The sequence below is a fragment of the Podospora pseudoanserina genome, chromosome 3 (genome assembly GCF_035222485.1).
Source record: "Podospora pseudoanserina strain CBS 124.78 chromosome 3, whole genome shotgun sequence".
Lineage (NCBI taxonomy): Eukaryota > Fungi > Ascomycota > Sordariomycetes > Sordariales > Podosporaceae > Podospora > Podospora pseudoanserina.
Window position 1 is genome coordinate 345,566 of NC_085922.1, and position 22,638 is coordinate 368,203.

Below are 22,638 nucleotides of genomic sequence, written 5' to 3' on the forward strand. Positions count from 1 at the left end.
TGGGCAGGCTCAGGGGTTGTGGGATAAAACGCCCCTCCTATGGAGAGGGCAGAAACACAGGCAAACATTCTTGGTAATTCGAGACAGCGCCGGTGGTTGCAAAGGTTTTCTCTCTGGCCGATAGGTCTTCGCGCTGCCCCTGCCTGCCTTCCGTCATCTGCTCGAAAAGGCGGTTGGTGTGTAGATTGTTTAGTTCATTGCTTAATGGGCACAGGCGCTTGGGACTCCGGTCCGACGAACGCGTAAAGGATCCTCGTGATACTGAAAAAACGCCCCCTCCTATGTTTACTGTTGCCGTCTTGCCAGCATGTTTTTTGCTGACTGGGATCTAGCTCATCACAATGCCAGCCCCAACCCATCTACCCCAGATTGCGTAATATATGCCGACCGCCGTCCTGCTCGACCGCCAAAAGCAACGCGATCATGAGAAAGAGAGCAAGCCGCACTGGGACCGCCAGTTCCGAGGGCGCCAGATGGCACGCGAAATGAAGCTCGCCGAAGTCAAAACCAAGGAGAAGGCCGCTGAAACCGAGAGACACACCGAGAGGCACCGTGTCATGTCAGAAATCGACACCAAGACTCACGACCATGCTTCGGTCGTTCGATGTGTAGCTTTCGGGGCACTCGGTCCGTTTTGTTTGTTTCTTCTGTGGCTGGGGAAATTGGCGATGATCTGGTGATTGATGGAAATGGTATTGAAGGGATTGTTTGGTGCACCAAGAATGACAAGAACAGGAAATGATGACTGTTGATTTGCTGGGCCACAATTATGTTGTGACGGGTTTTCGATGAATGCATGTCTGTCAGATATCACGGGGTGGCATGAGAGTGGTTCGAGTGACATGATTGCCTTTTGTTAAGAGGGGCAGTCGAGAGGGCAGTTTTTGCACACAAAAAATAGGCTCGACTAACAGCAGCAGATGGCACCTTCTGGGCAGCCCGTGCCTGTTGCCGGCAGTGCCTGTTACCAGTGACAGCAAAGTTGCCGAGTGGAAGAGGGGAAAGTGCGTGACAGCAATTGAACTTGACAGCAATCGGCTGATGCCTGACAGGAGTTGAGGGAAGGCAGTTGCACTCGAGGCAGGAGCAAGCAACCGAGTCGGTGGCGGGACGATACGCGAGGCTTGGAGGGAGGAGCAGTGCAGTCGGTTGTTATCAGCTGGAGACCTGTCCCTGAGGTGGCTCGGGTCAGCAGTGACAAAGCAGGCAGGCATTCCTGGAGCTGTCGAGTGGGGCAGTGGCTGCTTGAAACATCACGACAATTCGTGTCCACGGTTCCTGCCGATCACCTCCGTCCAACTTGTCAGAACCCCTCCATGCCGCAGTGGGCTCCAGATTCAAACCCAGTCTCCGGACGCCAAGCCCCGCTTGAGTCCGGACATCCCGGCCGGCCCCATTCTGGAAGGTTTCCCTCTGCTCGGCCTTGGAAGTTGTGATTGCGACCCTGACTGTATTGCGCCTCTGCTGCCTGCAGTTGGTTCTTGCTCTCACTTTGGCCTCATTTCTTCTCAATTGTCAACTGATAGCGGAAAATAATGAACCTCTCCCAAGACCTATCGCATCAATAACCTCAACTCGGCCAAATAATACCCCATGAACATGCACCGACGACGGAATCCGGATAGACCCCCGCTGCGGGCGGCAGCCCTACCGACCATGCTACCGTTGCCAAGGATCACAAGCGATGCACCGTTGAACCCCATGCCTGTACCTGACGCTATTCCCCGCAGCACATGGTACCGAATGCTTCCGGTTTGTTTCGTTTTCACCTCTGGAGGGAAATGCGACCTTGACATGCGATCTGCTGGGCTCTGGTTCGCCTGCAATCCCAGCCGGTTAATATCAAGCCCGCATTGAATGCCACAACACTTTCGCCCTCTGTATCCATGCACGCTTGGATGCAGATCGGACGAAATCTCTATTTATGCGACCCATGGTTCATCTCAAAAGACTCCCCTGGAACGGGCGACTGACTGGAAAGATGAGACGGTGAATCGCCCCCTCGCTTTTACCTTCCCCATTTCTTCTTCTTTTTGTTGATAGCTTCTTCCCCCTACCCCCTTTTTTTTTTTTTTTTCTAGGGACTAACTCTTGTTTTTGTCAACCTCGTGGAACCTGATGGCGGCATATCGGTAGTGGCCGCCTCACAACCACATCGATTCGGCCAAATGTCAAGACGTTTGGCATTCCACACCAACCAAACCGGGACGACCACACCAGACACGGGTATATGAATGGAATCGAGAGGAAGCATGGAACACACGGTCAGGCCGTTCTCGATCACAGATCGCGGGCCTCCGCTGCTTGCCATTGATGCAGCTGCTCTGGGACTCGCCCTGATTGCCACGCTTTTACGATGTTATGTCCGCATACGACTCGTCCGCGCCTTTGGCGTTGACGACTGGCTGATGGCCGCAGCCATGGTCACCTTTTCGGCCTACTGTTCTTTTTCCATCGCCGGCGTCACCTACGGCACCGGGCAGCATATCGAGGATCTCCCTCCAGAAAACAATGCGACCGCCAAGAAGGTCAGTTCGTCCCATCTTTAACTCTCGTCAAGGCGTCCAAAAACTGACAAAACACAGTGGTGGTGGTGTTGCTATCTAGCCTACTCGGCCACCATGATCCTCTCCAAACTCTCCATCGCCTACTTCCTCTTGCGCGTCACCATCAGCCGAGTCCACCGCTGGATCATTTACTTTTCCGCCATCATTACCGTTGCCAGTTGCGCCACCTTCTTTTTCGTGTCACTCTTTCAGTGCTATCCAGTGTATCATTTCTGGACAAAGCACATGGACCCCGACGGCGGGACTTGCATCGACATGCAGGTTGTGATTGGCCTGGCCTACCTCTTCAGCGCCATGAGCATCATGTCGGACTTTACATTCGCTCTTTTACCAGCATGGATTGTGTCACATTTGAACATGCGGACACGGACAAAGGCTGCCTTGATCACCCTCATGGGATTGGGTTGTTTGTATGTTTGCTGCATTCCGACTTTCTTCTCGTCTGCTAACTGTTCGACAGAGCCAGCGCCGCCGTTGTTGTTCGCCTCCCCTATATGCACCACATTGCCAGCGAGGACTTTCTCTACGACACCACCGATATTGCCATTTGGTCCACCGTCGAGCAATGCCTGGCCATCACGGCTGGTTGCCTCGCCACACTGCAACCCCTGGCCAAGTCTATTGGCTACAGGCTGGGACTCACTACGCGTCCGAGCCTTCCCCTCAGCAACAGCGCCTACAAAATGGCGGGGGGCGAGATCTCAGTGAGGAGGTCATTTACCAGAAGAACAGAGACCTTCTCGTCGTGCGCCGTCAACCTGCGAGGCATCCCACTCGAGGAGGGTGGTCTGAAGTTGCAGCCGGGAATCTCGGGGTATACCGCCATGTGTTATAACACGAGCGGTGCGGGCAGCCAAGAGGAACTGAGACCAAGTCAAGTCGACAGGCCGGAAATAGGGGGTTCGGACCCGAACCTCAAGGAAGAGGAGGTAATTGCTGTCACTGTAACGGTCAGGGCAAAGGAAGGGAGCCCATAATCTTGCGGTGTTTACTAGGGGCTTTGGATAGAATTTCAACGTCAGCAAATGACTGTACAACAATTGAAAAAAGATATTGCACACTGGATTCTTGCAGCCACTGCAGTCAGACGATGTCGGCTCATGACTTGGTTCGCTTCCACATGGAATAATTGTTCACTTTCGGAATAGGGAACGAGTTTCTTTGTCATCAGGTTGCAGGCGGTGTGGTGTTTGAAGAGAAGAAATATTTCTTACCGTACTAGGCTGGACCTGAGTCTGCTGTCTGGTGGTTTGGTTGCACATGAAGGCTGAGTACGATGGCATCTACAATTCGACAAAACTGCAGCATTTTGTATTCAAAACATTTCTACATGTTAGGTCTTCATGTTTTCATTTGTTACTGCTTACTATGAAGCTCACAATGATTCATAATGGTTTGAATGAACATCATTCACCCCTTGCGTTGGAAAAGGGGGTGAGCCAGAATGAATCATCACAGTTGCACGAGCGACCAACCTGCATTATCGGGGGTATAGATGATCACGGGCTACGATTGTGCAATTCCTTATCATTTCTATTCCCACACTTCAAAAGTGGTCAGAGAAACTTTTACCAGCTTTTGTCTATAGACCAAGCTTGATAGCAGGCAGGTTTTCACCCTGCACTGGGCGAGATTCAAGTCCAAGATTGTGACCATGTCCCCACATCCAGGCACCAAGCCAACAGCCCAGCCGACAAGTAAGTGGCTTCCTCACTTCACCTCGCCCAATCAACACCAACGTACCCGGCAGTAAAACACGTCGCAAATTCGCGACTTTTTCTTCCCAGGAAAGCAGCGTCACTCATCTTACCCTGCAATCCTTCTCAGTTCCAAACACCACCATGACAACACAATCCACCACCACCCCTACCGCCCTCCAAATCCCCGAAATTCTCTCCCAAATATTCCTCCACCTCCCCCCTCTCGACCTCATCACAAGCACCACCCGCGTCTCCCGCCTCTGGCACTCCCTCCTCGAAACTGACCCCCTCCTCCAGCGCCACCTCTTCTTCCTCCCCGACCCCGCCTGGACCACCTACCCGTCCTTCATCCCCTCTCCACGAAAAATCAACCCCTTCTTCAAGACTGTCTTTTCCCTGTTCTTTCACCCCGCCTTTCTGGGTGAGATGGGTGTCTTTTACGCCGCTCGGGCTTCACAGCCTCATTCGAATGGCAACCCACAAGAGGGAAGGCTGGCGCATTGGAGTGACGAAAAGAGAGAGAGGATGCTGAGAAAGGGTGCGAGCTGGAGGAGGATGGGCTGCTGGAGGGGGGTGCACACCAGGATGGGGTTTATGGAGAGGGAACCGTCCGGGGGGGTGGTCACTGTGCGGGAACAGGCTTATTGCTTTGTGAAAAGGGACGAGGGGGCCGGGTATGGGCATGTCTTGACGATGGGGGACTTTTACGACTGGATTATCGAGGCGTTGGGCACCGTTTCAAAAACGTTGAAGACGAGTGGGCATAATGAGGATCTCAACATGATGGTGTGGGTTATGATCTGGGGGCAGAAGCTGGGCGGTGCAAGTTACGAGAAGGGTGTGGAGGCGTTTTCTCACTGCCGAAGGGTTATCTTGAGAAATGGTGACAAGATCTTGGAGGATGGGCAGGATGAGATGACAAAAGATGATGCCGCAAACCGAGCAGAGAGGGAGAGACGTGATGCGGAGCATCTACATCAAGAGCGCCAAGGTTTAACTACGATGATGGACTGTTATGTTGGGCTGGAATGGCGATTCCGGATGCTTTACATGCCACGACCAGACGCAGTGGAAAGCAGAGACAGTCGGGTGGATATCCGAAAGTTTATGAGCGCTGATGGACGTGATGGCTTCCGGACGGTGAACGCACTCGTTCCAGGCCTGGGTCGTTATCACTCCGCATGGGTTGGAGAACCCTCGATTGGCCATCTATTGGTGGGCTAACCGTTCAGATACTGGGGGAAAATAGCATACAAGTCCAGAGAGGTGGGGACATGGATGGGATGAATGATATTGGATGATAACTATATTTGAAGGTTTTTCGAATGGCTAGTAGACGCAGTCGACAAATGTGTGGATGGTGGGCTAGATTCCAGCCATACGTCCATCCCTTTCACCAGCCCGCACTCACCAGTTGTGCCAAATAGCATAATCAGTGCCGAAAGCAAACGCATCAACGCGATCAGGCCCCCAGGAAGCAACAGCCGGCTTGCTGACTAGAGTCCCACCAAGGCTTCTCCACGGTCTCCAAGCGGTGCCGTCCCAGTATCTATGCCACAATGCGCTGTCAGTCCCATTGACATAAACATCCAGCCTGTTGGCCTGGTCCGAAACCACAACAGGCATAGACTCCAACACACCACCCAAGCTCTCCCAGCCTGCCCATCTCCGCCCATCCCACCACTTGTGAATCAAGTCCCTCTTCGCACCAACAGCAAAGACATCGATCCTGTTCGGCCCCCAAGACACCGCCACAGGGTCGGAATGCAGAGTCCCGCCGAGATTCTCCCATCCACTATCTCATCTACTCCCATCCCACCACTTATGCTGGAGAGAAGAGTCCTGAGCCGAGACGCAAACAGGTCAAGACGGTTGGCAGACCAAGCAGTCGTCGAGGTGGAACCCTTCATGCGACCGTCCATCGACTCCCAGCCTCCCCATGCGCGCCCGTTCCACCATCTATGCCAGATGGCCGAATCCTTGCCTTTGGCAAACACATCCAGACGGTTGGGACCCCAGGCCACGACGGCTGGGTCACCCTCGATCTAGCCTCCGAGATCCTCGAAGCCACCCCAGCTGCGGCCATCCCACCACTTGTGGCTTTTATCACAGCGTAAGCATGTGTTCAAAAGGGGAAAAAGTAAAAAGCCCTCACATGAGTGAACTGTTGACCCCAACAGAGAAGAGATCGAGCCTGTTGGGACCCCATGCAGCGGGGATAGGGGAAGAGGTGAGCTGTCCACCAAGGGACTCCCAGTTATTCCACGAGCGGCCGTCCCACCAACGGTGCCACATGGCGCTGTCGAGCCCGACGCCAAAGAGGTCGAGACGGTTGGGTCCCCAGGCGACGACAGAGTGAGCATAGGGGGTAAAAGTTCCACCAAGGGACTGGCAATGGCCAGGGACCGTGAGACGGGGAGAGAGATTGCCGGGGTGGGCAGAAACGAAGGAGAGGCTTGCGCCCAGGAGGAGAGCGGTGGCGGAGACCATCTTCGGGAAGCTTGAGGCTGGAACTATGGCTTACTCGAGCCGGTGTGGATGGAAGGAGAGCCCCTTGGATGAGCTGTCGGAGGGGATTTTATAAATGGCAAAACATCGCGAGACTCGCCATGACGGTGGTTTTGGTGAATGTTGTCGTCTCAATGCGGACGCAATGTTCAAGACCCTGCAGCAAGGTGCAAGCTGAAGTGAGTCTTTGAGGAACGTGGACTAGTCCTACATGGCGGTGAAATCCCCGAATTCTTAAAGTTGGGGTCTTTCATGACGAAGTTGTGCTGGCATGCTGACCCTATATTGTCTTTGTCGGACAAATTGGTCTTGGGGGAAATTCACTCATAGAGCAGCGGTCGAATACAATCAGTCACACAAGCCTTGGGAAAGCGAGACAGAGCTTTGTCAGCCACACATACCTTACCCATTCATATATTGGAAGCACAATCTTGAGTCACCTGCCTATGATTATGAGGCTGCTACTTGCCATACTCATGACTCGTGTCGACACCATGATGCGGCGATTCATCGGGTGCTACAATAGCACGAGTATTCCAGCAGGATGATCAGTAACGTACATTATAAGCGAGTCGCGCATATAAGCGAGTCGCGCACTGGCCATTGCGACGCTTTCTCTCTACACTTAACATCATTTTTCTCTACAACCCAACATGCCACCTACTTTAAAGGAAGCGAGGGTAATCTTAGCCCTTGAAGCTCTCCAAAAGGACGAAAAATTACGCCTCAGAGCCGCAGCTAAGCTCTATAATGTACCACCATCAACCCTCCGTGACCGACGCGCTGGCCGGCCTGCACGACGCGACACCACGCCCAATTCGAAGAAGCTCACTCAATCAGAAGAGGATGCTATTATTCAATACGTTATTGAGCTATGTGCGCGAGCTTTTCCACCAAGATTGCGTGGTGTGGAAGATATGGCCAACCAACTGCTACGCGTACGCGACGCGCCCCTGTTGGCAAGCTCTGGGCACATAACTTCGTTAAACGCCAGCCACAGCTCCGTACGCGTTTTACACGTAGATACGACTACCAGAGGGCCAAGTGCGAGGATCCAAAGGTCATCAGCGAGTGGTTCACGCTTGTGCGGAATACCAAAGCCAAGTACGGTATTGTGGATGACGATGTCTACAACTTCGACGAGACTGGGTTTATGATGGGTATTATCTTCGCGGGTATGGTAGTTACGACCTCAGACGGCCTTAGCAAGGCGAAACTGGCCCAGCCTGGCAACCGCGAATGGGCAACGGTGATCCAGGGAGTTAATGCCCTCGGCTGGGCTATCCCTCCCTTCATTATCTTGGCCGCACAGTACCACCTTGCTAACTGGTACACCGAGTGCAACCTACCGTCTACCTGGCGCATCGCAACTACCGATAATGGCTGGACTACTAATCCGGTAGGCCTAGATTGGATTAAGCACTTCGACTATCACACAGCGTCCCGTACAAAGGGTAAATACCGGTTGCTGATCCTCGATGGCCACGAAAGCCACCACTCGACCGAATTCGAGCGCCACTGCCAGCAGAACAACATTATTACGCTCTGTATGCCTCCACACTCCTCCCACCTCCTCCAGCCACTCGATGTTGGCTGCTTTGGGCCGCTAAAACAGGCGTACGGTCGCCAGATCGAGGACTTGATGCGCATGCATATCAACCACATAAGCAAGCTCGAGTTCCTCTGTGCCTTCCGCGAGGCCTTCTTCGCCTCTATAACAGAGAAGAATATACAGGGTGGCTTTGCAGGTGCTGGCCTTGCGCCGTACGATCTAGAGAGGGTGCTTTCCAAGCTAGATGTAAAGCTTCGTACGCCAACACCTCCAAACTCACGGCCCGGCACTGCACAACCTTGGGTCTTCCAGACACCACACAACCCCCGAGAAGCTGACTCGCAGTCAACGCTTATCAAGACTCGCATTGCTAACCATCAAAATAGCTCCCCGACTTCAATGTTGGCTGCTGTGGACCAGCTTGCTAAGAGTACAATGGCTGTGATGCACCAGGTGGCTCTCCTTCGTGCAGAGAACACTTCACTCCGCAAGGCCAACGAGGCACTAAGTAAGCGCCGGAGAGCCAAAAACACGTGTGCGGCTCGGAGGATCACTTACTGTGCAAGATGCAAAGGATATACTTGACCAGAAGGCCGTGGGTGGGGAGGCAGCGCAAGAAACGCAGCAGGATGGCGGTAATGCAGGGGGAGCTCGTACGAAGGTTCGGTACTGTGGTGTGTGCGGCAAGCCTGGCCATAATGCACGTACATGCCAGGAGGCTGCAGAATCATCTGATTCATCTGTTTCTGATTCAGTTATTGTAGTTTCCTAGTGTTGTGGTTGTGTAATTGAGGGTAGTTGTGGTAGGGTAACAGAGAGTGCGCGACTCGCTTATATGCGCGACTCGCTTATAATGTACGTTATAACAAGATGGAGTCGTGATCATTCAATCATCTAAAGGTTGGTGGAGCTGGGCGGAGTTGACAATGGCCGCGGACAGAGAGGAGAAAAAGACTGCAGCGTGACATTCAGGCGTGATCCTGGCATCCCCAGGTCACACACACCTTTGGCCTTTGGCTGTTTCTAGCACCATCACCGACCGAGGCAGCATTGGATCGCTGATCAAGCCACTAAACCGTTGCAATCTCACAACCCCGCAGATCTTGTCTCAGAGCAGGAAGACGCGCCAAGTGTCGCCAAGAAACCTTTTCCAGTTGAAGATGGCCCAACAAACCTCGTCTTGTTATGAGCGTCATCATCCAGCCAAACCGAACACGACATGCGAGTTCATCAGGGACAATGCAGCTTGCTAAAACTTTGGGTGAGGGAAGCCATTGGACAAGGCGAGAAAACGGATCCCATTTACCCCAGAAAGCTTGGATTAATGCTACGAGATTGGCAAAACGCCGCTGATCACCCCCCTGTTCAGGCATAACTTCGCAGCATCTCAATGAGGAGAGCATCACCGACCAGGGCAGTACCAAGCCCCTGGGAAGCGCACATGTCACGATGTTGCATGTGCTTTCTTGCGGACACAAAATCCTCGGCAACCCCCCAGACGGGAGACTGCAGACAGCAGCATCCTCTCCTCGGCTGCCCCCTCTCACCACCCTCCCCGCTCTGACATGTTTCTCCAACGTGTCCTGGCCCTCGGGGCTGCATGTGCAAGTCTCAGCCTCGTTCGCGCCGTTGACCTCACGGGCTACGAGTACGTAGTAGTTGGTTCCGGCGCAGGAGGTGGCCCTCTGGCTGCGCGTCTTGCCCTTGCCGGTCACAAAACACTCTTGATCGAGGCCGGCGACGATCAGGGACAGAGCATCAACTACACCGTACCAGCATACCATGCCCGAGTATCCGAAGACCCCAAGCTTGCTTGGAACTTCTTCGTCCGTCACTATGCCGACGACGAACGCCAGGCAAGAGACTGGAAGACCAGCTACGACACACCAGATGGCACCATCTACTCTGGCCTCAACCCTCCTAAAGGATCCAAGATGAAGGGTGTTCTCTACCCCAGGACCGGATCACTTGGCGGGTGCACTTCGCACAATGCCATGGTGGCCGTGTATCCTCACGAGTCTGATTTCAACTACATCAGCACCCTTACGGGGGATAGCTCATGGCGGCCCGACAACATGCGCAAGTACTTTGCCCGGATGGAGAGGAAGCAGTATATCAACGGTCTTTACAAGGGACATGGAAGAGATGGTTGGTTCACCACTGAGGTTGCCCCCCTGACCATTCCCCTCAAAGATCCTCAACTACTGGCCACCCTGACCGGCGGTGCTTCTGCCCTCGGAAGCCTCAGCAACCAGATCTTGAACGTCGGCACTCTTCTCGCAGGCGACCTCAATGCGGACAGCAGTCTCCGTGATAGACAGCCTGCCTACTACCAGATTCCCATCAGCACCGACAAGGGAACCCGTCTCGGAACCCGCGAGTTTGTGGTCTCCGTCCGGGACGCCAAGAACCCTGACGGCAGCAAAAAGTATCCTCTCGATGTTCGCCTCAACTGCCATGTCACCAAGGTCATCTTTGACAAGAAGTCTTCCCCTCCCAGGGCCATTGGTGTGGAGTTCCTCGACGGCGCCTACCTCTACCGCGCCAGCCCTCTGTCCACTGGAGCCAAGGGAACCCCCGGGTCCGCCCGCGCCTCGAGAGAGGTCATTCTCGCTGGCGGCACCTACAACTCGCCCCAGCTTCTCAAGCTCTCTGGCATTGGCCCCAAGGACGAGCTCAAATCTTTCAACATCCCCGTCCTCGTCGATCTTCCTGGTGTCGGCGCCAACCTCCAGGACCACTACGAGACGGCGGTGACAGCCCGCGCTCCCCGTTCCTATAACGCCCTCAAGGACTGCACGTTCCTCTTCAACACCACCGACGACCCCTGCCTCGACAAATGGCAGCGTCCCATCCTCGGTGACCGCGGCACCTACGCCTCCAACGGCTTCGCGGCCGCCATGCTCTCCAAGTCCACCACCACCCCGGACGGCTCCTTCGACACGTTTGTCTTTGGCGGCCCAGTCAACTTCCACGGGTACTATCCGGGCTACAGCTACGCCGCCGTTGCCGAGTCCGACCTCTGGACCTGGGCCGTTCTCAAGGCTCACCCCCGCAACACGGCCGGTTTTGTGCGCCTTCGGTCCGCCGACCCGTTGGACGTGCCCGAGATCAACTACAACTACTTCGACACCGGCAGTGGAGACTGGAGGGCGGATATCCAGACTATTGTTGAGGGTATTGAGCTCGCGCGGGAGGCGCTGCGCAAGCAGCCTGTCCGGACGAACGAGATTCTCCCTGGTGCAGGGACGAATACGAGAGAGGAGCTGGAAGCTTACATCAAGGATACTAGCTGGGGTCATCACGCCAGCTCGACCTGCCCTATTGGTCCTGACGGTGACCCGATGGCCGTGCTGGACAGCAAGTTCCGGGTCAGAGGCGTGAAGGGGTTGAGGGTGGTCGATGCTAGTGTGTATCCCAGGATTCCGGGCACATTCACTGCTGTGTCGACCATGATGGTGGCCGAAAAGGCTGCGGATGACATTCTGGCCGAGGCCAACTGAGTAGGTGGTTTTGAAGTTGGGCGGTTCGATGTTAATGTATGTATCGTAATAATGTATTTAAGAGCATGACGTAAATAAACTTGAATAGGGACATTGTTGAGGAGTTACTAAGCTCCCGAAGAGCTGCTCTGGTTGAGAATTGCTCTGGTGAAAGAAGTTGTGTACCTAGTCTCTTGTGTCAGTACAACTTTCAACACGAGCTTTTGAGCTCGAGCATGGCAAGGGTGCCCACGAATTCTTGGGAAAGCATATTTATCCACTCTTCCATATCCAGCAAGACTTCCTTTTCGGGACCGGGGAAAAAGATCATTGGCTGACGGTGATATTGGTGCTGACGTAGGTAGACAGATGCGATTACTCACCACCACTTCAAGATTCGCCGCTGAGCCGGAATTCGAGATATCATCAGCCCACTCAACCTACATGTAAGCACCACTATGCAACCTCGTGTCTTCCAGAATTCTCGTACTGATGCTTAGCGTGCTCTCGTGATGGCCGTGCCTTAGCGGTCCTGCGAAACACCGCCTCGTAGCAACGTTACTACTTCACGAACTTCCGAAATCGATCATCGTAATACTGAGACTATTGAAAATATCAGGAATGTTGAGAAACGTATGAGGATGGTGGCGGACCGCTATAAGAAGTTAAAGGCATAGCGTGAAGGCATCGCCAGGTATAAAAAGGATGCTTCCAGCTGTGTCAAGAGTTCCCTTCTCTCTATCAGCACGCAACAAGTCAACATTGGATTCAATACCTACTCAACTGACATTCAATATCCCCAAGCTTCATAGCTGAACATTAAAACATCCAAGATGAAGTCCTTCGCCGCCATCATTCTCACCGCCCTGCTCGGCTCTGCCGTCGCTGCTCCCCTTGAGCCCCGTGTCGATGCTCAGGAGTTTGACGTCTCCGAGTTTACCGCCGGCTGCATCCCCCACGGAACTCTCTGCACGTATGCTTTCCCCTCCCACATCCTTCACGATCTCTTCTAACCTCTCTCCACAGCATTCGCTTCAAGGTAGCCACCAACCAGATGCCCTACGCCACCGAGTGCGGCTTCTCTGGCACGCCGCTCGGCTCCAGCTCTCTTCCCGACACCGGCTTCGCCACATGTACCGACCCGAGCATCATCTGGTCGTTCCGTCGCGTCCAGACTGCTGATGCAACCGGGCCTGCTCCCTTTTACGAGCTTGCTCTGTCCAACGCGGGTCAGAACATTGCTGCGGCCAAGTTCTGGCCTGCGTCGGCTTTTCCCATCTTGCAGTCGGGCGCATCGTTTTATCAGCAGTATAATGGCGAGCAGAGGTTTGTCATTCATCAATGAGGGATTGCTGTTGGGGGTCATGGTAACCCGCTGGTATAGATGATCGTGTGGCTAGGAGGAAGATGATGGAAGCACGTTACCGCACAGACAGGTGGGGGAAGCAAGGCAGGGGATGGAGGCGAATAAAGTGACGGGATCTCATCTTGTTTGTCTGTGATAGTCCCAGCCTAAGCGCATAAATGCCGCCCATTGAAAGTCCTATTCTGAAAAACATGAACACGGGAAAGGGCACCTTACCGACTTTATGTATGCATGGTCCTCTGCCCAGCAGCCTAAGAGTCCACTTCTTGATTCACACTGTGAAGGATGCATTGCATCGCCTCACTTTTTCTTTGGTGAGCCTCATTGACAAGATAGGTAAATTTCTCAGTCATCGATCATTGCATCTGCCATCTCTTGAACACTAACAGTTCACTTAATTGCATGTAATTTTTGTTGGAAACCAGATAGATAGTAGGAGGGGCCTAGAGGTACCTACCTCCTAGATACCTATCTGCACACCGGAACAAGGGGAAGCCCATTCCCAGTCTCAATCCATCATCGTGGCTCATCGCGGCTGCAAAAACAGCCCGAAAATGTGGCCCAACACAGGAAGGCCAACTGCAGTCGGGCGGGATGTGAACGAACCAATCACCTACGACAGTCACATGAAGTGTTTGTCCAATATGTTCCGCTGTCTTTCCGGGTCGGCTGGGCACCTTGCTGGTACGGTCTCTATATGGCCGAAAAAAAACCTCTTGGTATGCATCGAGGCCTGCAATTGCGCACTATGCAACTCATAGCAGATTGCTGATCCATCACCTTCAGTCTTACAAATACCCATTTTCATCTCTCTCTCTCTCTCTCTCTCTCTCTCTCTCTCTCTCTCTCTCTCTCTCTCTCTTTCTCCTCTTCTCTCCTCTTCTATCTTTTCCCTCTCCAACACTCGTTGCCAACCTACCGAAGGTAGTCAGCTTTTCTTTTCCAGTGTCATCTTTCTCGGCCTATTTGCCTGGCCTGCCTCTGTCTCTTGGGCTTTACAGGCCTCTCTCATCGTTACACAATGGTGGCTTTCGAGAGTGAGGTCCTGAGCAAGCTATGCTCCCAGGATCAGCTCGAACTCCTTGACGCCATCGATCAGCTTCGCTTACAGGGGATCAACAACTATGTTTCCCTTCCTCAAATCATCGTGTGTGGAGATCAATCTTCAGGCAAAAGCTCCGTGCTACAGGCCATCTCGGGGGTGTCGTTCCCAGTCAATGGAAACCTCTGCACTCGCTTTCCTACCGAGTTAGTTTTGCGCCGGACACCCCACGTAAGCGCCAAAGTATCTATCGTCCCAAGCGACTCTCGGACCGAATCTGAACAGGCTTCGCTGCGTGGATTCCAGGAACACCTAGACGACTTTGCGGGTCTCCCCAAGCTGATCGACGAGGCTAAGCTTGCGATGGGCATTTCAACACATGGTAAAGCCTTCGCCAAAGACATCCTCAGGGTTGAAATCACAGGTCCTGACCGTCCGCACCTCACCATCGTTGATCTGCCTGGTCTCATTCACTCTCCGACAAGGCAGCAGTCGGCCTCCGATGTTGAGCTTATCCAAGAAGTTGTGCAGGGCTATATGAACGAGCCCAGGTGCATTATCTTGGCTGTCGTCTCTGCCAAGAATGACTTTGCCAACCAGGTGGTCCTCAAGCTGGCGCGTGCCGTGGACAGCATTGGTAGTCGGACATTGGGGGTCATCACAAAGCCCGATGACTTGACCCCAGGATCTGACCGTGAAGCTCTTTATCTATCTCTCGCAAGAAACCAGCAATTCGAGTTTCGCCTTGGCTGGCACGTACTGAGGAATATGGATTCTGAGAAAGGCACTTCAACTCTGGGTGAGCGTGATGCCAACGAAGCAGAGTTCTTCCGCAAAGGTTCCTGGACCGGGTTGCTTTTTTCTCATCTCGGCATTTCCAACTTGAGGACTCGTCTCAGCAAGGTTCTTCTGGGACAGATTGCAGCTGAACTCCCGAGCTTGCTGAGCGAGATTGACGAAAAGTTCAAAGCCTGTCAACTTCAGCTCGAAACGCTCGGCCAACCCAGAGATTCGCCTGACGAACAAAGACGGTACCTCCTTCACCTAAGCCAGGCGTTCCAGGCTTTAGTTACGGCTTCAACGAGCGGCAGTTACAACGGCGAGTTCTTCGAGGACGCAATGACAGCGGTTGGATATAAACAGCGCATCCGAGCTGTCATCCAAAACCTCAATGAAGTGTTCGCCGAGGAGTTGGCAAAGGCGGGGCATTTTCGGGCCATTGGGGATTTTGAGTCAACATCAAACCTCGGGGCTTCGCTCAAACCACAGCAGGTGACGAGGGATGAATTTTTGAACCACATTGAGAAGGTGATTCGGAGAACCCGTGGACGGGAGCTGCCGGGCACGTTCAACCCACTGGTTGTTGTGACGCTTTTTCATGAGCAATCTCAGCACTGGGGACAGGTTGCTCGCCAGCATGTCGAGAAGATGTGGCGAGCTGCTGGTCGCTTTCTAGAGTTGGTCATCGATCACATTGCAGACCGCTCAACCTCTCGTGGGCTGAAGAACGAGATCTCCGGGCCTGCCATGCAAAGAATCAGGAAGGAAGTAGCCGACAAGACCGCCGAGCTGGTTGCCCCGCATCAAAAGGGTCATCCCATCACATACAACCATTATTTCACCGAAACGCTCCAGAAGGTCCGGCGCGAGAGGGACTCCAAGAGGACAGCGAGAATTCTTCGTAACTTCTTCCAGATTTCTGACACAAATGATTTGACCAGCGTGCCGATTGCGCATCCTGACTCGGGCGATGTTGCTACGTGGGATATCCAGAGCTTGGTTACGTCCCTTGCCGACACCAACGAGCCAGATATGTGCCGCTTTGCAGCCAAGGAAGCTTTGGATTGCCTGAACGCCTACTATAAGGTGAGAGCTTGCACTCTCCCTCTCTCCCCTATATTCACCTCAAGTAAAATTTTTAACGGTCGACGTCATCACTTTTTTAGGTTGCCTTGAAACGTTTCGTTGATGATGTTGCTGTTGAGGTCATTGAGACAAAGCTCATCTCTGTTTTGCACGACATTCTTTCCCCACTCGGCGTGTATGAGATGTCAGCCACGCTGATTTCTCGCATCGCGGGAGAGTCCGAAGAGAATCGCGCCGAACGTGAACAGCTTACCAAACAGCTTGATGTCTTGCGAAACGGTCTTGAGACTTGTAAGAGGTTCGCGGGGTTTCGGGCCAGTGATGGTAAGCTTGATGTCTCATGTTTGTATTCGAGTCCACCGTGTGCTTTGTTTCTGACTCGCTTCTCAGACTCAGTATTTGTGTCTATCAAGGCAGCTGGCAATTCCCCTATGACTGGTGACTACGATAGCGACATGGAATCTCTGGTGAAGATAGAAGAAACCGATGCACAGCGAGAACGGGAAACATGTTCTGTGAGGTCACCACCCATCTCGCTAGAAGAGCCAGAACCGGGACCGGAAGTAGAGCTTGAGCCGGAGCCGGAGCCGGAGCCGGAGCCAGAAGAGTAAAACTCGTCTCCGCGAGTTCAGAACAAGAAAAGGGTTAGGAGGGCAGGGAAGATATATTATTAGAGTCACAGTGCTGGGCGTCGAATATCACGCAGGTGGAGGACAAACTGGAGCTACTAGTGATGCGGAATGGTGACTCGGGAAGTGATTTCAAAACAATGGGAGTTTTAGCAGTTCTTCTAATGGGATCCTATGCATTTGCCATGGCTCATCCAATCCGAGCCGATAGAGTGTCTAGGTTGAGACATATAATCCGCGCTGCTCAATGTTAAAGAGTTTACTCGTGGCGAAAACTCCCTACCCACACTCTTCAAGGCTGTTCTGAAAAGTCATGTTACCCAGGGTAAATGAAAGCCGTTTTACAGTCCCAGAGGTAAATGATGCTGCTCATACGTAGGAACCGTGGACCTGTTTACTCCATACGTATCATCAATGATGCTTCAAACCCCGGTGAATCCTGCCCTGAAACGCCGGGCACGATTGGCTGGATCATGTATGCTCTCTTGGCCTGGATACCTTCCTCTTCAAGACTTGGTTTCGACTGATTCTGTCACATGTACCGGGTACCAGGTCGTTTTCTTGATATGACACTCTCACGATTTTCATGTTGACTTTCCAGAAGCAACGCGTATCAAGCCGAGAAATGCGCGCTAACAGAGTTGGCCAGCTAGGCAGCAAGCAGCCCCACCCCACACAACCAACCATTGCTAACCATGATCTGTCAAGCCTCACAAAACAACACTTCACTTGCCCGAACAAGGCTCTTCCAGCTTGTCGAGTAGCTCATCATGAGTCTCATTGCTGCCCGCACTCGGGCTCAAAGAAAGCAGCTCGCCGGCAGCGCAAGCGGCACAGAAATCCATCTCGCTGGTGAGACAGAAACACCAGCCCCACCACTGCCATCCCAACCCGCAGCAAAGCCCAACATCACAGCCCTCCCCACCAAACCACCAATCAGCCTGACGCGTCTACCACGCGACGACCACAACCTCCTCCTCAAAAAGCAACACTTTCTCCAAAAATACGCGATCACCGTCCCCAGAACCCTCAAGCGGAATGCGCCCCACGCCGTCTCAGCAACACTCGTCTTTGCCCAGCAAGAGGCCGGCACAGCCGTGTGTATTCACCCCTCGGGCCTCCTACTAACATGTGCACACTGCGTAGCGGGGGACGAGACTGAGTTGGATCTGGAAAAGGTCCACTGGCTTCTCTTCGCGTCTGGCAGGGCTGTGTCTGCCAAGTGTCTGGCGTGGGATTCGCAGAGGGACCTTGCGCTGTTGCAGGTCACCGCGGCTTCAGCAACAGTGCCTGGGGATCTCCCAGAAGGCGTTTCTTTCCCATCAGTGACACTAGCAGATGGGGCACCCCAGCTCGGGGCAGGCTTGGTCTGTATTGGCCACCCTGGCAGTGAAGACCTCGAAGCCAGTGAGGCGGGAGTATCGACGGGGTATGATGTGCTGCATCTTAGCAGCGGGTCATTCTGCGGGTATGCCGAGGGACAGGATGTGCAGGACAACTCTGAGATTGGGGCGTTGCAGCATGATTGTTGGACGTATTGGGGCCACAGCGGCGCTCCGTTGTTGGACGCCAGGACGGGGAAGCTTGTTGGGATGCACTCTTCTTGGGATGATGAGACTGGTATGAGGAGGGGGGTTGCGCTGGAGGCGATCAAGATGTTTTTGAAGGCACGTGTTTGAAGACGGTTTGTCCGTGATAGATCATGTCGTTTATATCATTCACAGTTTCTACGAGCTTCCCCCCCCCTCGTCAAGGTTCATGTTGTGTTCCCAAAGAAAGTTGTCCAGGGATGCTGCTTGCAGGAGGTCAAATTCAGTGTTAAGCAAGTCGAGGCTGTCCTCAAATGGCGCTGTCGTTGTTCTTTCATGCCTCGATATCCCTTCCGAGAAACGACTAGTCTGGTCTGCAGTTGAATCGTCGATGCTGAACAGATCACCATCGCGATCGTAGTGAAGAAGAGATGTTGGCTCCTCTATGTAGACAGGTGCGTTGTTGGCCTGAATCAGCGGCGTACTGTCAGATTGGACCATAATGTTGTCTGATGTGTTTGGAACCACGCCCGTATAGTCCGGTAAGTTTGACCATAGAACACTTGACTCAATCGCGGCGGTGGTAATAGGATCAAGTGAGTGATAACTCTGAACGGCTTCTATGTGGTTAGAAGTGGTGAAAGAAGCCTCAGGCGCAGTCTGTTGATCCTGCTGCGTGGTTGTGTCGGCCGTCAGGTCCATCAAGGCCGAAGTGCTGTATTCCTGCGTATCCGTACTGCTTAGTGGTGCCCACGCAAGGTCAGGCTCAGAGACAGTTTGAAGAAGCTGTGGGTTCTCCTGTAAGGGCGAAGGCGCAGCGGTGCGCTGAGTGTGTCCTCTTGGAGAAGCCCAACGGTCATAGATTCTGGCGACGAATGTTTGAAGGAGTTGTCTTTCTTGCATCACCCCCAGATGGAATCCGAGACTCTCTCCTGTCTCTCGAATAATGTCTGAACCTCGCTGGTTGAAAAATTCCAGAAACGAGCTGAGGTCCTCTGATATCGGTGTTTCTGGAAAAACAATGTCCCAGATTGTATACCACTGGCTCTCAAGGGAGAGCTTTGGGTTTGCTCTATTTTCCCTGAGCGCCTTCTGCTGTAGCTCAGATAGCCACTTGGCCTGAAAGACAACCTTGTCGCATGGTTGATCCCGTTTATAGTGTAGGTCCAATTCCCCGGCATTTTCAAACTCCGCGCCACACCGAACACAGTAACTTCTGCAATGGCTTCTCCTCAAATGTTGTTTGACGTCCCGAATTCTCTTTAGCTTGTACCGAAAACATTCTTTCCAATGACTGGAATCCTCTTTCCAGAAAGGACACGCCAGCAAACGGCTCGGCGAATCTGCATCTGATGGTGTCGGTTTGGGGCGAGGACCACATCTACGCCGCTCTTCCGGGTTTTCATCGCCAGAATCATCGTCGAGCTCTGAGTGTAGCCGTTTTCTTGATGACCCTGTTGCGCCACTTCGTTGCTTCTGGCTTTCATCTCGTTTGTCCGGCTCCGCCCCTGCACTAGACCCTGACTCACTTGCAGAGTTTTGGTATTCTCTTTTCCACCCCTCATAACCCCGCTCAAGAGCGGCCAAAAATACACTATTGGTGTTTGTCTCCAACAGCTGAGTCCACATCTGAGAGGGTGGAAGGATATCCCAGGGATCGTAGGTCTCAAGGGGATCTGAATCATCTTCCCACTCCGAGTTTCCTATGTCCTCGTGGTCGGTCAACGGAGTCGTTGTCGAGCTGCCTCTAGATATTGGCGAAGGGAACCCACTTGACGAAGGATAAGATGGAGTGCGTGGGCTAAACGTCTTATATGTGGCTGTTGAAGCTGATGGGGAGACATTTTCAGAAGCCGAGGTTGATTCGGGTGACTCGCTCATATACTGGGCCAAAGCTTGTGTACCGTGTGATTCTGATGGGAGTTGTGAGTTGAATTTCGCGTCATAGGGTTCGGGCTCCCTACAACCTCTTACCCAGCATTTTTCAACTGGACAGTGCACACAGAGCACGTGCTGACACGATACTTCCATGCAAACCAATGCTACAGTCGGTACCATCATACCAAATCCACAGCGGCACTACTGCGTGTCAGCGGTGTTTCTGTTAACCGCAAACAATTGAGACGTCTCGATTGTCACCAAGCCTAGCTCAGATATTGCCAACTACTCACACAAGCCCAAAACTCCTCCATGTCCTCGGTAGGCATCTTGTCGGTGAGGTACCTATGTCGCCTTGCAGCTTTCTCAAGTCAGCATGAGATGTTGTCTAAATCGTTGTTCCCTTGTTTTGGCGGATTATAGATATCGGAAATTCTGATTCCAGATCTCAAGCCTGGTGGTATACCGTATAACCATGAAAGTTGCTGGTGTCGTCACTAACGATTTATAACGACTTATCACAGTTCAGAGTCCTAATTTTTATTGGCCTTTGCCATCGCTCAGCTTCAGGTGGCGCGACCTGCATGAGTAGTAGCAGGTCAAGAGCACAGTTGTGCTCTTCGTTAGCAGATCGGATGAACCAATCATTTTTAGTGTTTGATTCAACTCTTATGGGGTGTGCATTTCCATGTTCCTAACTGGATACACGAAAAGTCTACCCCCGAAATGGAGGAAAACAAAGTCTTGGGTCTATCAACAGTGCAACGATAGTATCACTTGCAGGTCTGGCTCATTGAGGGAGGGGGGTCGATTCAGGGGTATGCTCAGGGGCTAGACCCACTGTTTATTATCTCCTCGTCCTGGCCTCAATGGGTGAAAGGACCCAAGACCGAGTGGTTGGTCATGCGCTGACATGTAGCAAGGGTGAAATCCAATATTTCTTTAGATAAACCCAACTATCCTCAATTTGTCCGTGTTGGGAAACCGTCCATGATGATGGCGGAATTCTGCAACCCTAACCCGAATGCAAAGACTTTGTTTGCAAAGGCGGGGTACTCGCGTCATTCAGTGGTGGATTTGTCAGTGACCCAATAGGAACGCCTCGCATCACTTGACATCGACCTATATAACATGATCCATCCTGATCAAGAACACATAGTCCACCGTGTCACACCACCTGTACTCACGTATATCAGCATCTGATTTCCAGATTTCTTCTTCTCGAGCCTGTTCCCCCTAACAGCTTAATCGCAACCATGGCATCCACTATCCCCACGACAATGAAAGCGCACATCTACACCAACACCTCACCAACATTAGAGGCCAACCTCTCCATCTCAACATCAGTCCCAACTCCGACTGTATCTGGACCCAATGAACTGCTGATTCAAGTCTTGTCAGCATCCATCAACCCAGCCGACCACAAAGTCCCAGAGTTGCCCAGCCCTGTCCGGCGGCTAGTCATCAAGACGCCTGCCACCCCTGGCATGGACTTTTGTGGCCGTGTGGTTCAAGCTGGGACAAAGGTTGACTCAATCGCACTAGGAGATATAGTATACGGTCGCTTGGGGCCTAAACAGCATGGATCTCTCGGAGAGTACATCATCGCGCCAGCCAACGTTGTTGCCGTCCTTCCCAAGGAGGGTGTGACAGTCGACGAGGCGGCTGCCATTGGAGTGGCAGGACTGACTGCGTACCGTATGTCCCGCTTTTTCCATTTAATATCACCCATCTCACTGACAACTATCTTGTAGAGGCAATCCAGCCCAATGTCAAAAAGGGCGACAAGATTTTCATCAACGGTAGCTCGGGTGGTGTCGGCTCCTTTGCCGTGCAAATCGCCAAGGTTTTGGGCTGTCACGTCACCGCCTCATGTTCACCGGCCAAGGCCGAGCTCGTCAAATCGCTGGGTGCCGACGAGATCATCGACTACACCACCACAGACGTCTGCGAGTACTTGCGTGCCAAAGGAAAGGTATTCGCGCAGGTTCTGGACAACGTGGGCACGCCCGACAACCTGTACAAAGCGTCTGATGACTTCCTCATTGCAGGCGGGAAGTTTGTACAGGTTGGGAGCCCGTTGTCGCTCGGCGCGCTTCGATCCGCGGCCTCCAGGGCGCTGCTGCCGTCTTTCTTGGGAGGGGGCAAGAGCAAGTACGAAGTTTACACTATTCAGGATTCTGCGGAGGACCTAAAGGTGCTGGGGCAGTGGATCAAGGAGAAGAAGATCAAGGTTGTGATTGAACAGACGTATGAATTTGAGGATGTGCCGAAAGCCTTTGCCAAGTTGAGGACAGGAAAGAGCGCGGGGAAGCTGGTGATCCATGTTGGAAAGTGAGCTTATTTATGTCTCTGACGCGATCATCGGGGTGGCTCTGGCCGTCGTTTTGCGTTGTTTGTTTCAATTACGTGGTACATATACGAAGTGATGGTCTTCTTCATCAACGCAAGACGGATTTCCCTCGTATATTCTATTTTATCATAGTGGACTTTACCTTACTCCAGACACAAGATGCCTA

The 22,638-nt window shown here is 52.8% G+C and overlaps 9 protein-coding genes across 9 annotated transcripts; 8 read left to right on the forward strand and 1 right to left on the reverse strand.

Annotated features, from left to right (window-relative positions):
- Window positions 1-1,054: 1,054 nt before the first annotated feature.
- Window positions 1,055-3,544, forward strand: QC764_301040 (uncharacterized protein; the record flags this gene model as incomplete). The annotated part of the gene is made up of 3 exons (XM_062945232.1): window positions 1,055-2,528; window positions 2,586-2,977; window positions 3,028-3,544. Exons 1-3 carry the CDS (start codon window positions 2,235-2,237, stop codon window positions 3,542-3,544), a joined length of 1,203 nt encoding a protein of 400 aa, XP_062801163.1. The 5' UTR covers window positions 1,055-2,234.
- Window positions 3,545-4,221: 677 nt separating this feature from the next.
- QC764_301045 (uncharacterized protein) lies at window positions 4,222-5,669 on the forward strand (the record flags this gene model as incomplete). The annotated part of the gene is made up of 2 exons (XM_062945233.1): window positions 4,222-4,264; window positions 4,395-5,669. 2 exons carry the CDS (start codon window positions 4,222-4,224, stop codon window positions 5,489-5,491), a joined length of 1,140 nt encoding a protein of 379 aa, XP_062801164.1. The 3' UTR covers window positions 5,492-5,669.
- A 4,223-nt stretch (window positions 5,670-9,892) lies between these two features.
- Window positions 9,893-11,830, forward strand: QC764_301060 (uncharacterized protein; the record flags this gene model as incomplete). Its single annotated transcript, XM_062945234.1, has 1 exon — window positions 9,893-11,830. One exon carries the CDS (start codon window positions 9,893-9,895, stop codon window positions 11,828-11,830), a length of 1,938 nt encoding a protein of 645 aa, XP_062801165.1.
- A 28-nt stretch (window positions 11,831-11,858) lies between these two features.
- On the forward strand, window positions 11,859-12,147 carry QC764_0047490 (uncharacterized protein; the record flags this gene model as incomplete). Its single annotated transcript, XM_062940354.1, has 2 exons — window positions 11,859-11,866; window positions 11,919-12,147. The coding sequence occupies 2 exons, from the start codon at window positions 11,859-11,861 to the stop codon at window positions 12,145-12,147; spliced, it is 237 nt and encodes a 78-aa protein (XP_062801166.1).
- A 127-nt stretch (window positions 12,148-12,274) lies between these two features.
- Window positions 12,275-13,203, forward strand: QC764_301070 (uncharacterized protein). Its single transcript, XM_062945235.1, has 2 exons — window positions 12,275-12,782; window positions 12,836-13,203. Exons 1-2 carry the CDS (start codon window positions 12,643-12,645, stop codon window positions 13,152-13,154), a joined length of 459 nt encoding a protein of 152 aa, XP_062801167.1. The 5' UTR covers window positions 12,275-12,642; the 3' UTR covers window positions 13,155-13,203.
- Window positions 13,204-14,196: 993 nt separating this feature from the next.
- Window positions 14,197-16,694, forward strand: QC764_0047510 (uncharacterized protein; the record flags this gene model as incomplete). The annotated part of the gene is made up of 3 exons (XM_062940355.1): window positions 14,197-16,083; window positions 16,164-16,407; window positions 16,474-16,694. The coding sequence occupies 3 exons, from the start codon at window positions 14,197-14,199 to the stop codon at window positions 16,692-16,694; spliced, it is 2,352 nt and encodes a 783-aa protein (XP_062801168.1).
- Window positions 16,695-17,482: 788 nt separating this feature from the next.
- QC764_301090 (uncharacterized protein) lies at window positions 17,483-18,391 on the forward strand (the record flags this gene model as incomplete). Its single annotated transcript, XM_062945236.1, has 1 exon — window positions 17,483-18,391. The coding sequence occupies one exon, from the start codon at window positions 17,483-17,485 to the stop codon at window positions 18,389-18,391; it is 909 nt and encodes a 302-aa protein (XP_062801169.1).
- Window positions 18,392-18,439: 48 nt separating this feature from the next.
- On the reverse strand, window positions 18,440-20,302 carry QC764_301100 (uncharacterized protein; the record flags this gene model as incomplete). The annotated part of the gene is made up of 1 exon (XM_062945237.1): window positions 18,440-20,302. The coding sequence occupies one exon, from the start codon at window positions 20,300-20,302 to the stop codon at window positions 18,440-18,442; it is 1,863 nt and encodes a 620-aa protein (XP_062801170.1).
- Window positions 20,303-21,116: 814 nt separating this feature from the next.
- Window positions 21,117-22,457, forward strand: QC764_301110 (uncharacterized protein; the record flags this gene model as incomplete). Its single annotated transcript, XM_062945238.1, has 2 exons — window positions 21,117-21,817; window positions 21,874-22,457. The coding sequence occupies exons 1-2, from the start codon at window positions 21,376-21,378 to the stop codon at window positions 22,455-22,457; spliced, it is 1,026 nt and encodes a 341-aa protein (XP_062801171.1). The 5' UTR covers window positions 21,117-21,375.
- Window positions 22,458-22,638: the final 181 nt, after the last annotated feature.

What these genes read in the sequence shown, in the direction of transcription:
- QC764_301070 (XM_062945235.1), top strand. Translation starts at nt 12,643, where the DNA reads ATGAAGTCCTTCGCCGCCATCATTCTCACCGCCCTGCTCGGCTCTGCC. An exon ending in CCCCACGGAACTCTCTGCAC is followed by an intron (nt 12,783 to 12,835) that starts GTATGCTTTCCC and finishes CTCTCTCCACAG; the next exon opens with CATTCGCTTCAAGGTAGCCA.